Source organism: Bombina bombina, chromosome 1 (genome assembly GCF_027579735.1).
Source record: "Bombina bombina isolate aBomBom1 chromosome 1, aBomBom1.pri, whole genome shotgun sequence".
NCBI lineage: Eukaryota > Metazoa > Chordata > Amphibia > Anura > Bombinatoridae > Bombina > Bombina bombina.
The window spans coordinates 1,505,278,208-1,505,294,536 of NC_069499.1; the positions used below are offsets into that span (position 1 = coordinate 1,505,278,208).

Here is a 16,329-nt window from a genome sequence, read left to right on the forward strand (position 1 = left end):
CAGCCTATATCAGGTGTGCATAATATTAAGCAACTTCCTTTCCTTTGGCAAAATGGGTCAAAAGAAGGACTTGACAGGCTCAGAAAAGTCAAAAATAGTGAGATATCTTGCAGTGGGATGCAGCACTCTTAAAATTGCAAAGCTTCTGAAGCGTGATCATCGAACAATCAAGCATTTCATTCAAAATAGTCAACAGGGTCGCAAGAAGCGTGTGGAAAAACCAAGGCGCAAAATAACTGCCCATGAACTGAGAAAAGTCAAGCGTGCAGCTGCCAAGATGCCACTTGCCACCAGTTTGGCCATATTTCAGAGCTGCAACATCACTGGAGTGCCCAAAAGCACAAGGTGTGCAATACTCAGAGACATGGCCAAGGTAAAAGGCTGAAAGACGACCACCACTGAACAAGACACACAAGCTGAAACGTCAAGACTGGGCCAAGAAATCTCAAGACTGATTTTTCTAAGGTTTTATGGACTGATGAAATGAGAGTGAGTCTTGATGGGCCAGATGGATGGGCCCGTGGCTGGATTGGTAAAGGGCAGAGAGCTCCAGTCCGACTCAGACGCCAGCAAGGTGGAGGTGGAGTACTGGTTTGGGCTGGTATCATCAAAGATGAGCTTGTGGGGCCTTTTCGGGTTGAGGATGGAGTCAAGCTCAACTCCCAGTCCTACTGCCAGTTTCTGGAAGACACCTTCTTCAAGCAGTGGTACAGGAAGAAGTCTGCATCCTTCAAGAAAAACATGATTTTCATGCAGGACAATGCTCCATCACACACGTCCAAGTACTCCACAGCGTGGCTGGCAAGAAAGGGTATAAAAGAAGAAAATCTAATGACATGGCCTCCTTGTTCACCTGATCTGAACCCCATTGAGAACCTGTGGTCCATCATCAAATGTGAGATTTACAAGGAGGGAAAACAGTACACCTCTCTGAACAGTGTCTGGGAGGCTGTGGTTGCTGCTGCACGCAATGTTGATGGTGAACAGATCAAAACACTGACAGAATCCATGGATGGCAGGCTTTTGAGTGTCCTTGCAAAGAAAGGTGGCTATATTGGTCACTGTTTTGTTTTTGAATGTCAGAAATGTATATTTGTGAATGTTGAGATGTTATATTGGTTTCACTGGTAAAAATAAATAATTGAAATGGGTATATATATGTTTTTTGTTAAGTTGCCTAATAATTATGCACAGTAATAGTCACCTGCACACACAGATATCCCCCTAAAATAGCTATAACTAAAAACAAACTAAAAACTACTTCCAAAACTATTCAGCTTTGATATTAATGAGTTTTTTGGGTTCATTGAGAACATGGTTGTTCAATAATAAAATGAATCCTCAAAAATACAACTTGCCTAATAATTCTGCACTCCCTGTATAATAGGGCAGCAACTGTTAGGAAAACGCAGCAAGTACCACTTTGCAAGTTCCCAACTGCTTTAAAGCCACCACTGCTAGACTGCAAAGACTCACATGGGATACGGCATTACCCAAAAACTTGCTTGTAGTGAAAATCCAATTTTTCTTCAGACACCAAAAACTTTACTTCCTCCATGCACTGAACGCAAAGAGAATGACTGGGGGTTGTGGGTAAGGGAGTAATACTTAACAGTTTGACTGTAGTGCCAGGAGTGATATTGCCAACAGCAATTAAGATGAACCCATGGACTCACCATATCTTAGGAAAACATATTTTAGCATCTCTGTTACAACCTCCACTGGGAGTGTCCTTTCTTCTAAGTATTCTTGCTTATAAAGCCTATTCTATAACAAGCATTTAAGTAATAAAATATATTTAAAAAAAACTTTTATACACTCCAACAGGTAAAATGGATTATTGAGAACACATCAAAGGGGGGGGGGGTGGAATCGCAGGTCACTTGTTTATGGCTTGTGGATTTAAATCAGTGGATAGAGCTAAAAATGCGTTTTGACTTACAAGTTGTAAAAAAGAGGCAATTCTATAAAGGAGACTTTCAATCTTGATGCGGTTGAGTTCTGTTTGATTGGAATCGGGTTGGGTTGCTTTGATGTGACTTAGTGTCAAGAGTGCATCTGTGCAATGAGTCACTGTTGCTTCATATTCCTGCCTTCTGAGCGATTCACATGCTTCTTCACAAAAATTCTCTAGTCTTCTGTCTGCCATGACTCAGGGACAGAAATCCTAAACATGGGAAGGAGGAGATGACAGTTAGGTAGATGACAACAACAAAAGTTGAAAATTGTAAAACAGTGATTGACAATCTTCTAACACATGGTAGCTGCAGATCAATATTTTAGAAGTCTTAACTCCGGTTGCCATTTGTACACGACAACCAGGGTTATTATGTGTATATTTAGCCCGGTGCTTTTGATGCTCATCATGCCCCTCCCCCCTTGCACTGACCCCCCCTGGTGGTCTTGGGCTCCAGCATCGCCCAGGAAGGAAAACATGGCACAAGGGAGCTGGATGGAGGGGTTGGTATTTCAATCTTAGCTCCCTTTAGCTCTAGAAACCCCCAAGACCCACCATTTAAAAGTGATTCATATTTGTCTTGGGTGTTAAAATTAAAGCAGTTTTTTTTATAAATATATATATATATATATCCAGCAGGAGGAGGCAAAGAGCACCACAGCAAAGTTGTTAAAGGGACAGTCTACTCCAAAAATGTTCTTATTTAAAAAGATAGATAATCCCTTTATTACCTATTCCCCATTTCTGCATAACCAACACAGTTATATTAATATACTTTTTACCTCTGTGATTACCGTGTATCTAAGCCTCTGCAGACAACCTCCTTATCTAAGTGCTTTTGACAGACATGCAATGTAGTCAATCAGTGAAGACTCCAAAATAACTTCACGGGAGTGAGCCCAATGTTATCTATATGACACACATGAACTAACACTGTATAACTGTGAAAAACTTTCAAAATGATTTGAGCTAAGAGGCGGTTTTCAACGGTTTAGAAATCAGTTTGAGCCTAGCTAGGTTTAGCTTTTCAACAAATACCACCAAGGGAACAAAGCAAATTTAAAGTTTAAAATTGCATGCCCTATCTGAATCATGAAAGTTTAGTTTTGACTTTACTGTCCCTTTAAGTATCAATTCCCTTCCCGCTATCCAGTCATTCAACCGAAGGGAAATGGAGAAAAAAAAAAGTAACACAAGGTGTAAAGGTGCCTGACAAAAAAAAATAACAGTCTTGAAAAAATGGACGGGGCGATGGACTCACTACAGTTTATTCGGAATGAAATAGATTTATCAGGTAAGCATAAATCCTGTTTTGTTTCCTAAGATATGGCGAGTCCACGGCTTCATCAACAATTACTGTTGGGAATCAATACCCAAGCTAGAGGACACAGATGAGTAGGGAGGGACAAGACAGGCAGACCTAAACAGAAGGTACCAACGCTTGAAAAACCGATCCACAGAAGCTTCATCTGTGAAAATCTAAGAAAAGACTGCCCTCATGTAATGAGCCATAAAGCTCTCAGGAGACTGCAGCCCTGCAGTCTGAAAAACAAACAAAAGAAACTTCTCAACCAGAGAAAAGAGAAGTAGCAGTAGCTTTCAGATACGGAGAAAACAATATTAAGTACGCATAACATTCAAATTGTGCACACGCTCCACAACATACAGGAATGAGGAAACAACAAATTCCCAAACAAAATTTCCACTTAGGATAAATAACCGCCTTATACGAAATAAGAAAGCGGATCACACTGCAAAGCCGAGAGCACCTAAACTCTCCGAGCAGAAGATATAGCAAAAAAGAAAAAAAACTTCCACAATAAATCTGTGGAATGCCATGGCTCAAACCGAGTCTGCTGTAAAACCTAAAAACCAAGGTTAAAACTTCAAGAGGAGCAACAGACTTAAACACAGGCCTGATAGTGTTTCACTTCTGGCACATCCACCAGACACTTGTGTAAAACCAGATAACACAAAAGTTCTATGAAAGAAAGGACCCTGAATTAGAAGGTCCTTCCTCTGGAACAACCACCAAGGTGAAAGAAATACATCTCCGCTAGATCTGTATACCAGATCTTGTGAGACTATGCAAGAACTAATAAAATAACGATGCTCACTCCCATTTGATACGGGCAATGCCTCGTGGAAGGAGAGCAAACTGAAGAACAGGGATGTCAGACTAAAATCACACCGAACTGCCAGGTTATTTAACAGAGCAGCCTGCTGATCTCTTGACTTTTAACATAACTTGGAACCTTGGCGTACAGCCATCTCCAACATCCCCCATTTGAGGGTTAACCTGGAGAACATCTCTGGGAGTAGCGCCCATTCCCCAGGATGAAAAATCTGACTGCTCAAGAAGTCCGCTCCCGGCAGTCACTCCTGAAAAGTGAGTAAGTGAAAAAGTAAACGAATGTGAGCATCCACCCACCAAACAATCCATGCCAATCATGGCAAAGAAACTCCAGATTCCTCCCAGGTGGTTAATGTAAACCACAGAGGAAATTGTTCAACTAGAACCAGGAAAAACATTAAAAAGACAGAGGAATCCTAGTATACATAAAATTTACTAGATTCAGCAGGGTTGACAACAGCAGACATATCGGAGTCGCTCCAAATTAGCCAAAACCTCCTTTAACAATACACAAAAGGTATTCAAGCTGAAATCTGAAGGATACAACTTCAGCATCAGATGAAGCAAATACACTGTCCGAATCTGAGAATTTACCCTCAGAGGCTACCAACGCATCCTCCTCAGACTTATGAGGGAGGGCAACCTGTGTAGCAGTCGGTAGGACACCTTACTATCTGAATTTCAAATATTCCTCTTGCAAATTCCCTTTAGAATAGGAAAAGCAGATAATGCCACAGATACCGCAGAATATACCTGAGCAGCAAATTCTGAAGTCAAATAACTGCTCCAGGAGATTAAAAGGAACTGCAGGGCACTGCATGCAACGCCATAAAGGCATGGGACTTTTGGTGAGAAAGCTGTGGCAATGCCTAAACAGCTCCCGCAAGACAGGAGGAGGTCCCTTTCAAACAAAAGGGAATAAACAGTCATAAGAATTAAAGCACAACATAACTTGGTCATATGAGCAGGATAATTTGTAAGGTCCCTTTCAAGCTCCATGACAGAATAAAAATCTTAAAAATATTGGATTCAGCGGGCAACAACATATCTCTACATGGGATAGATTCTGGCTAAGCAAGCATATGTGTATAAGGAAACAGTTGTGCTGAAATACATACTAACATAAAAATATTTTATTTAACATTTAATATAAAATATGAAAATATGTCATGTACTGGCGCTTAAGAAGAACACAGATAGTGCTCCTACAGAATAATTGTCATCCAAACAATGTTTGCACGTGTCAATTTATAAATACACAAAAAGACAAAATCTAGCACAAAGTTAGAAAGCACATAATTATCCTAAATAAAATTGTTGCCTACACCTCACTAAAAAGAGTTAACTGAAGCATAAATGAAAGGCTAAAAGCACTGAAACTCTCCTGCCGATCCTAAGAACAATAGCATCCGAAGACGCCACTCCGCTCCTAGTCTAGTCTGAGACAAAAACGGAGAACCGGTTCATGTGACCTGCCGACTAGAAACTGAGTCACACACAATGCTGCAGCCTTCCCGCCATGCTAATCGTAATGGCAGACACAGCTAAGCCTCCAAATAGAAAACATGGCGGACACACAAGTACTGTATAATAATAAAAGAAATGTATTAAACAATAATACATTTTAAAAAATTAGCCGCTCAACATAAAACGAACAGAGATTTACCAGAAATCTCCATACGTACAGCGCTACCGCTGTAACAGAGTATACCAGGCTGCCGTATTCAAACACACACTTGTGAACCTGGCAGTTAAAAGAAGCATGATCAACACACCATTCCAAAATAAGTCAAAACCTTGCTTAGCACCTTTGCTTTAATAAATCAAATAAAAGTTAACCCTTTCTCACATAAAAGGGATAACTCAGTCTCAAACACATGCCTATAAAGTGCCTGCCCCAATGCCAACATTCAAACCTATCCTAAGGATTATATATCCCAATCAAATGATACAGGATGCTCTAAGTGCATCATCTCCCCAGCTGGAAGAAAAAACACTTACCTGCAAAATCCGCTGTCCGGCATGTAGACAGCTCACTAGTTATGAGAGGACACATACTCCTCACAGAGACCTGTAGAAGATAAAGAACAGACTAAACCTACTCTGTCTTTCTATACCCTGGGCAACAAATAAGTTAGGAAAACACAGCAAGGCCCACCTTACAAGTTCCTAACTGCTTTAAAGCCACCACTGCCCTTACTAAAGAGCCTCCTTACGTGGAGTACGGCTAGACCCAAAAATCTTGCTTGTAGCGAAATATATTCCAATTTTCTTCAGACACCAAAACTTCACCTCCTCCATTGACAGAGGCAAAGAAAATGACTGGGGATTATGGGAAGGAAGTGATACTTAACAGCTTTGCTGTGGTGCTCTTTGCCTCCTTCTGCTGGTGAGGAGTGGTATTCCCAACAGTAATTGATAAAGCCGTGGACTCACCATATCTTATATATAGGTTTTTTTTTTTTTAGGTTTTTTTGAAAAACAAACTGAAATCTTTTAGGTAATGGGAAATAAAAAACTAAAATAATATGGTTGCATAAGTGTGAACACCCTTAAACTAACACTTTGTTGAAGCACCTTTTGATTTTATTACAGCACTCAGTCTTTTTGGGTATGAGTTTTTCAGCATGGCACATCTTGACTTGGCAAGATTTGCCCACTCTTCTTTGCAAAAACACTACAAATCTGTCAGATTGTGAGGGCATCTCTTGTGCACAGCCCACTTAAGATAACCCCACAGATTATGAATTGGATTCAGGTCTGGGCTCTGGCTGGGCCATCCCAAAACTTTAATTTTCTTCTGGTGAAGCCATTCCTTTGTTGATTAGGATGTATGCTTTGGGTCGTTGTCATGCTGAAAGATGAAGTTCCTCTTCATGTTCAGCTTTCTAGCAGAAGCCTGAAGGTTTTTTGCCAATATTGTCTGGTATTTGGAACAGTTCATTATTCCCTCTACCTTGACTAAGGCCCCAGTTCCAGCTGAAGAAAAACAGCCCCAAAGCATGATGCTGACACCACCATGCTTCACTGTGGGTATGGTGTTCTTTTGGTGATATGCAGTGTTGTTTTTGCGCCAAACCTATCTTTTGGAGTTATGGACAAAAAGTTCAACTTTGGTTTTATCAGACCAGAACACCTTTTGCAACATGCTTTTGGGAAACTTCAGATGTGTTTTTGCAAAATTTAGCCGGGCTTGGATGGGTTTTTTTGTAAGAAAAGGCTTCTGTCTTGCCACTCTACCCCATAGCCCAGACATATGAAGAATACGGGAGATTGTTGTCACATGTACCACACAGCCAGTACTTGCCAGATATTCCTGCAGCTCCTTTAATGTTGTTGTAGGCCTCTTGGCAGCCTCCCAGATCAGTTTTCTTCTCGTCTTTTCATCAATTTTGGAGGGACATCCAGTTCTTGGTAATGTCACTGTTGCACCATATTTTCTTCACTTTATGATGACTGTCTTCACTGTGTTGCATGGTATATCTAATGCCTTGGAAATTCTTTTGTACCCTTTTCCTGACTGATACCTTTTAACAATGAGATCCCTCTGATGCTTTAGAAGCTCTCTGCGGACCATGGCTTTTGCTGTAGGATGCGTCTAACAAAATGTCAGGAAAGACCTACTAGAACAGCTGAACTTTATTCAGGGTTAATCAGAGGCACTTTAAATAATGACAGGTGTGTACTGACTCCTATTTAACATGATTTTGAATGCAATTGCTTAATTCTGTAACAGCTACATCCCCAGTTATAAAAGGGTGTTCACACTTATGCAACCATATTTTAGTTTTTTGTTCCCTTTACCTAAAAGATTTCAGTTTGTTTTTCAATTGAGTTGTACAGTTTATAGGTCACATTAAAAGGTGGAAAAAAGTTCTGAAATGATTTATCTTTGTTATATATATATATATATATATATATATATATATATATATATATATATATATATATATATATATATATACTCACACATACACACATACATAGATACCCTTATAACAAGCCTTTAAAAAAGGCATAGAGACCCCAAGGCCTTTAGTCCCTCTTAAAACTTAAGCCCCTATATAAAAGTTTTAATACTCAGGTGATCACTGTGGCAATAGTGATCAGTTGGTGAGAAAAAAATGTGCATTTATCTGCATAGAGGGGCTTATGGGAGCCCCTATGTGCAGATCATTCATAACGAAAGGCCCTTATTTATATGAGGATACTGCCTTTTTACTATAGAGTTTAGCAGGGGGGGGGCAAAAACACTTGTTTATAACCTTATTTATTTAATGTTTATTTTTAACTTTTTTTCACATCTTTTTGTTGCTGGTTTCTTACCATGTCATGATATATGCATAAAATAATGGCACATTTTGAATCTCCTGTGTCTTTGGAAAATAGATATATGTGTGTGTGAGTGAAAAAAATGGGCTACAGTAGGACCCTAAATCTGAGAATCTAAAAACTGCAAAACAGCTCAGAATGGGGGGGGGGGGGGGGAATAGCTGAGCAGTAAAAATGTTAAGGGCTGCATTATTAAACACACAAAATATTTTCTTAAATCGTCCAAGGGTACAGGGCCAGGTTTCATCATAGTTATACTTACCAATAAACATAATTTATGCTTACCTGATAAATTCCTTTCTTCTGTAGTGTGATCAGTCCACGGGTCATCATTACTTCTGGGATATTACTCCTCCCCAACAGGAAGTGCAAGAGGATTCACCCAGCAGAGCTGCATATAGCTCCTCCCCTCTACGTCACTCCCAGTCATTCGACCAAGGACCAACGAGAAAGGAAAAGCCAAGGGTGAAGTGGTGACTGGAGTATAAATTAAAAAATATTTACCTGCCTTAAAAACAGGGCGGGCCGTGGACTGATCACACTACAGAAGAAAGGAATTTATCAGGTAAGCATAAATTATGTTTTCTTCTGTTAAGTGTGATCAGTCCACGGGTCATCATTACTTCTGGGATACCAATACCAAAGCAAAAGTACACGGATGACGGGAGGGATAGGCAGGCTCTTTATACAGAAGGAACCACTGCCTGAAGAACCTTTCTCCCAAAAATAGCCTCCGATGAAGCAAAAGTGTCAAATTTGTAAAATTTGGAAAAAGTATGAAGCGAAGACCAAGTTGCAGCCTTGCAAATCTGTTCAACAGAGGCCTCATTCTTGAAGGCCCAAGTGGAAGTCACAGCTCTAGTAGAATGAGCTGTAATTCTTTCAGGAGGCTGCTGTCCAGCAGTCTCATAAGCTAAACGAATTATGCTACGAAGCCAAAAAGAAAGAGAGGTAGCGGAAGCTTTTTGACCTCTCCTCTGCCCAGAGTAAATGACAAACAGAGAAGACGTTTGTCGAAATTCCTTAGTTGCCTGTAAGTAAAATTTTAGAGCACGGACTACATCCAGGTTGTGCAGTAGACGTTCCTTCTTTGAAGAAGGATTTGGGCATAAAGAAGGAACAACAATCTCTTGATTGATATTCCTGTTAGTAACTACCTTAGGTAAGAACCCAGGTTTAGTACGCAGGACTACCTTATCCGAATGAAAAATCAAATAAGGAGAATCACAGTGTAAGGCTGATAATTCAGAGACTCTTCGAGCCAAGGAAATAGCCATTAAAAATAGAACTTTCCAAGATAACAACTTTATATCAATGGAATGAAGGGGTTCAAACGGAACGCCCTGTAAAACATTAAGAACAAGGTTTAAACTCCATGGTGGAGCAACAGTTTTAAACACAGGCTTAATCCTGGCCAAAGCCTGACAAAAAGCCTGGACGTCAGGAACTTCTGACAGACGTTTGTGTAACAGAATGGACAGAGCTGAGATCTGTCCCTTTAATGAACTAGCAGATAAACCCTTTTCTAAACCTTCTTGTAGAAAAGACAATATCCTAGGAATCCTAACCTTACTCCAAGAGTAACCTTTGGATTCACACCAATATAGGTATTTACGCCATATCTTATGGTAAATCTTTCTGGTAACAGGTTTCCTAGCCTGTATTAAGGTATCAATAACTGACTCAGAAAACCCACGTCTTGATAAAATCAAGCGTTCAATTTCCAAGCAGTCAGCTTCAGAGAAGTTAGATTTTGATGTTTGAAGGGACCCTGTATCAGAAGGTCCTGTTTCAGAGGTAGAGACCAAGGTGGACAGGATGACATGTCCACCAGGTCTGCATACCAAGTCCTGCGTGGCCACGCAGGTGCTATTAGAATCACTGATGCTCTCTCTTGTTTGATTCTGGCAATCAATCGAGGAAGCAACGGGAAGGGTGGAAACACGTAAGCCATCCTGAAGTCCCAAGGTGCTGTCAGAGCATCTATCAGGACTGCTCCTGGATCCCTGGATCTGGACCCGTAACGAGGAAGCTTGGCGTTCTGTCGAGACGCCATGAGATCTATCTCTGGTTTGCCCCAACGTCGAAGTATTTGGGCAAAGACCTCCGGATGAAGTTCCCACTCCCCCGGATGAAAAGTCTGACGACTTAAGAAATCCGCCTCCCAGTTCTCCACTCCCGGGATGTGGATTGCTGACAGGTGGCAAGAGTGAGACTCTGCCCAGCGAATTATTTTTGATACTTCCATCATAGCTAGGGAGCTTCTTGTCCCTCCCTGATGGTTGATGTAAGCTACAGTCGTGATGTTGTCCGACTGAAACCTGATGAACCCCCGAGTTGTCAACTGGGGCCAAGCCAGGAGGGCATTGAGAACTGCTCTCAATTCCAGAATGTTTATTGGCAGGAGACTCTCCTCCTGACTCCATTGTCCCTGAGCCTTCAGAGAATTCCAGACGGCACCCCAACCTAGAAGGCTGGCGTCTGTTGTTACAATTGTCCAGTCTGGTCTGCTGAATGGCATCCCCCTGGACAGATGTGGCCGAGAAAGCCACCATAGAAGAGAATTTCTGGTCTCTTGATCCAGATTCAGAGAAGGGGATAAGTCTGAGTAATCCCCATTCCACTGACTTAGCATGCACAGTTGCAGTGGTCTGAGGTGTAAGCGTGCAAAGGGTACTATGTCCATTGCCGCTACCATTAAGCCGATTACCTCCATGCATTGAGCCACTGACGGGTGTTGAATGGAATGAAGGATGCGGCAAGCACTTTGAAGTCTTGTTAGCCTGTCCTCTGTCAGGTAAATCTTCATTTCTACAGAATCTATAAGAGTCCCCAGGAAGGGAACTCTTGTGAGTGGAACGAGTGAACTTTTCTTTTCGTTCACCTTCCATCCATGTGACCTTAGAAATGCCAGCACTAACTCTGTATGAGACTTGGCAGTTTGAAAGCTTGAAGCTTGTATCAGAATGTCGTCTAGGTATGGAGCTACCGAGATTCCCCGCGGTCTTAGTACCGCCAGAAGAGCACCCAGAACCTTTGTGAAGATTCTTGGAGCTGTAGCCAATCCGAATGGAAGAGCCACAAACTGGTAATGCCTGTCTAGGAAGGCAAACCTTAGGTACCGATAATGATCTTTGTGAATCGGTATGTGAAGGTAAGCATCTTTTAAATCTACAGTGGTCATGTACTGACCCTCTTGGATCATAGGTAAAATTGTCCGAATAGTCTCCATCTTGAACGATGGAACTCTTAGGAATTTGTTTAGGATCTTTAAGTCCAGGATTGGTCTGAAAGTTCCCTCTTTTTTGGGAACCACAAACAGATTTGAGTAAAACCCCTGTCCCTGTTCCGATCGTGGAACTGGATGGATTACTCCCATTAACAAGAGCTCTTGTACGCAGCGTAGAAATGCCTCTTTCTTTGTCTGGATTGTTGACAATCTTGACAGATGAAATCTCTCTCTTGGAGGAGAGTATTTGAAGTCCAGAAGGTATCCCTGAGATATTATCTCTAGCGCCCAGGGATCCTGAACATCTCTTGCCCAAGCCTGGGCGAAGAGAGAAAGTCTGCCCCCCACTAGATCCGATCCCGGATCGGGGGCCCTCAATTCATGCTGTTTTAGGGGCAGCAGCAGGTTTCCTAGTCTGCTTGCCCTTGTTCCAGGACTGGTTAGGTTTCCAGCCTTGTCTGTAGCGAGCAACAGCTCCTTCCTGTTTTGGTGCAGAGGAAGTTGATGCTGCTCCTGCTTTGAAATTACGAAAGGAACGAAAATTAGACTGTCTAGTCTTGGCTTTGGCTTTGTCCTGAGGCAGGGCATGGCCTTTACCTCCTGTAATGTCAGCGATAATCTCTTTCAACCCGGGCCCGAATAAGGTCTGCCCTTTGAAAGGTATATTAAGCAATTTAGACTTAGAAGTAACATCAGCTGACCAGGATTTTAGCCACAGCGCTCTGCGTGCCTGAATGGCGAATCCTGAATTCTTCGCCGTAAGTTTAGTAAGATGTACTACGGCCTCCGAAATGAATGAATTAGCTAGTTTAAGGACTCTAAGCCTGTCCGTAATGTCGTCCAGAGTAGCTGAACCAATGTTCTCTTCCAGAGACTCAATCCAGAATGCCGCTGCAGCCGTGATCGGCGCAATGCATGCAAGGGGTTGCAATATAAAACCTTGTTGAACAAACATTTTCTTAAGGTAACCCTCTAACTTTTTATCCATTGGATCTGAAAAAGCACAGCTATCCTCCACCAGGATAGTGGTACGCTTGGCTAAAGTAGAAACTGCTCCCTCCACCTTAGGGACCGTTTGCCATAAGTCCCTTGTGGTGGCGTCTATTGGAAACATTTTTCTAAATATCGGAGGGGGTGAGAACGGCACACCGGGTCTATCCCACTCCTTAGTAACAATTTCAGTAAGTCTCTTAGGTATAGGAAAAACCTCAGTACTCGTCGGTACCGCAAAATATTTATCCAACCTACACATTTTCTCTGGTATTGCAACTGTGTTACAATCATTCAGAGCCGCTAACACCTCCCCTAGTAACACACGGAGGTTTTCCAGTTTAAATTTAAAATTTGAAATATCTGAATCCAGTCTGTTTGGATCAGAACCGTCACCCACAGAATGAAGTTCTCCGTCCTCATGTTCTGCCACCTGTGACGCAGTGTCTGACATGGCCCTAATATTATCAGCGCACTCTGTTCTCACCCCAGAGTGATCACGCTTACCTCTTAGTTCTGGTAATTTAGCCAAAACCTCAGTCATAACAGTAGCCATATCCTGTAATGTGATTTGTAATGGCCGCCCAGATGTACTCGGCGCTACAATATCACGCACCTCCCTCTGAGCGGGAGATGTAGGTACTGACACGTGAGGCGAGTTAGTCGGCATAACTCTCCCCTCGTTGTTTGGTGAAATTTGTTCAATTTGTACAGATTGACTTTTATTTAAAGTAGCATCAATACAGTTAGTACATAAATTTCTATTGGGCTCCACTTTGGCATTGCAACAAAATGACACAGGTATCATCCTCTGAATCAGACATGTTTAACACACTAGCAATTAAACTTGCAACTTGGAAATACAATTCAATTAGAATAATATTAAAACGTACTGTGCCTTTAAGAAGCACAGAAGATCTATGACAGTTGAAAATTAATAAATTGAAACAGTTATAGCCTCAATCCTTGTAAACAACACAACTTTAGCAAAGGTTTAATCCCATTAGCAAAGATAACAAATTCTGAAAGCAGGAAACAAATTACAGAATAAACGTTTTTTATCTCAGTCAAACTATAATTCTCACAGCTCTGCTGAGAGAAATTACCTCCCTCAAAATAAGTTTTGAAGACCCCTGAGCTCTGTAGAGATGAACCGGATCATGCAGGGAATACAATGAGTTGCTGACTGAAATATTTGATGCGTAGTAAAAGCGCCAAAAAACGGCCCCTCCCCCTCACACACAGCAGTGAGGGAGAACAGAAACTGTCAGAAAACAAATTAAGCAACTGCCAAGTGGAAAAATAGTGCCCAAACATTTATTCACTCAGTACCTCAGCAAATGAAAACGATTTTACATTCCAGCAAAAACGTTAAACATAATCTCTAGTTATTAAACAGCTTTATGTATTTCTTACAGTGTAATTCTAGTGAAATACCATTCCCCAGAATACTGAAGTGTAAAGTATACATACATGACATTATATCGGTATGGCAGGATTTTCTCATCAATTCCATTGTCAGAAAATAAAAACTGCTACATACCTCTATGCAGATTCATCTGCCCGCTGTCCCCTGATCTGAAGTTTACCTCTCCTCAGATGGCCGAGAAACAGCAATATGATCTTAACTACTCCGGCTAAAATCATAACAAAAACTCTGGTAGATTCTTCTTCAAACTCTGCCAGAGAGATAATAACACACTCCGGTGCTATTTTAAAATAACAAACTTTTGATTGAAGATATAAAACTAAGTATAATCACCATAGTCCTCTCACACATCCTATCTAGTCGTTGGGTGCAAGAGAATGACTGGGAGTGACGTAGAGGGGAGGAGCTATATGCAGCTCTGCTGGGTGAATCCTCTTGCACTTCCTGTTTGGGGAGGAGTAATATCCCAGAAGTAATGATGACCCGTGGACTGATCACACTTAACAGAAGAAAATCAATTTATTCACAACTAAAGTTAAACCATGTTAGTATTAATGAGTAAATAGGATGACCACTAGAACTGGTAAAAATGGCTCCAAAAGGGTGAGTAGAGGAACCACAATCTCAGAATATTTGTCCAAAAAAAGGTGGTTGTTACAAATTAAAAAAAAATGTAAAATTAAATAAGGAGGGCCGCAAAGTAAAGCATCAAACTCAGAAATAAGTCTTATTGAAGAAAAAGCCACCAATAGGATTAATTACTTTTAAAACACTAAGGGCCTGATGATCAAGTTTTCTATCTTGGAAAGAAATTATAGGGGTGAGCTCACTGAAGTTTCTAAGAAAAAGGTCTAAAACTGGAAGTTCCATAGAGATGATGAAGTAATGAAGGTCACTGGGATAAACAATCTCACATGGGAGAATAAAGTTAGCACAGGAGTACCTGGTACTGCTATCAATTCTCAGTTTGCAGCAAATACAAATTACACTGAAATATTTTCACTACAATTTCATTTGCATCTGCTTTGAGTGTAATACACTACTGCATAGATAAATGAGTGACAACTGCATGTGTAACATGCTTAGAGAATAACATTAGAATAGTGTGAGAGATTCAGACACACCCTGCAAACTCCCTTGTTCAGCCCAGGTGACTCTTGTCCCTCCATATTTTTTGAACTGTCAGGTCTATTTCCCCATGTGATAAACACAAAGTGCAATGTACTTTGTAAAAGATACACAGAAATATACAAAGCATGATCCTAATTTGATAAAGTTACACAAAAACTTTCCATGCGCAATTAAAATTCATAAAATCAGAATCCAAAATACACTGCTGTGTTTAAAATGTGTTAAAATACAATATAGAAAGTGCAAAGCTTACATTTAATTTAAAAAAAAGAACAAAAACTAAACACTAAAGTAATATAAAATAAAAAGCACAAGGTGTAAATCGATTGCAGTGCTATACGCAACATTTTTAAGTCGATTTTTATCTACAACTGCTTAATAGCCTTAATCCACAAAGTGGGCATGTTTTAACTCCAAAATTTGGTCCATCACATAAATTTGGTAATAGAGTGCATATAACAGAGGGCAGTAGCTCCAGTTATATTCCCAACAGTCTTGTGTACAGCAGTTAGAGGGACATTAAACACTTTGAGATGGTAATATAAAATGATAAATTGTATATATAAAAAAACTCTGCAATATACTTTTCATTATTTATTTTGTCCTCTTTGCCTGTAATTCCATTCTGAAATTGTGAGCTTTTCAGTTCCTGTTAGAAATGGAAATGCAGAATTATATAACATTATATTAGCCAAACTTTGTAAATCATAATATTCCCTTTTTATTTTGTAAAAATACCGCTGTTTTACAGACCTGCTCTCTGTACTCTGCTGAGCGGGTCTGTTTTTACTGAGCGCATCGGGCCAGCTGTATAGTCACAGCCCGGCCCGACGCGCCATTTGACACAGTGCAGCTCGCTCCTGCTGTCAGACAGAGCGGGAGCGAGCTGCACTGTGTCTAATGGCGCGGTCGAGCCTGGCTGTGACTATACAGCTGGCCCGATGCGCTCAGTAAAAACAACAGACCCGCTCAGCAGAGTACACATTATTTTTAAGGTTTACTGACCCTTTAAATCCAGCACAACCATTGGCTGCACAGTCCCCAATTGGCCACAGAAGTGAAGGTAACACAAGTTACAACATGGCAGCTCCCAGTATTTTATAGACACTAAAACTTTACACTTATTT

General features: G+C 40.9%; 1 protein-coding gene across 2 annotated transcripts in view; it reads right to left on the minus strand.

Moving 5' to 3' along the window:
- The window catches only part of HELZ (helicase with zinc finger), an 842,947-nt gene that overhangs the window by 795,175 nt on the left and 31,443 nt on the right, over positions 1 to 16,329 (minus strand). For both annotated transcript variants that reach the window (XM_053707899.1, XM_053707909.1), the window contains exon 2: positions 1,943 to 2,167. In XM_053707899.1, coding sequence (XP_053563874.1) covers positions 1,943 to 2,149 — 207 coding nt within the window. In that variant the 5' untranslated portion in view covers positions 2,150 to 2,167. The remainder of the gene's footprint in view (positions 1 to 1,942; positions 2,168 to 16,329) is intronic.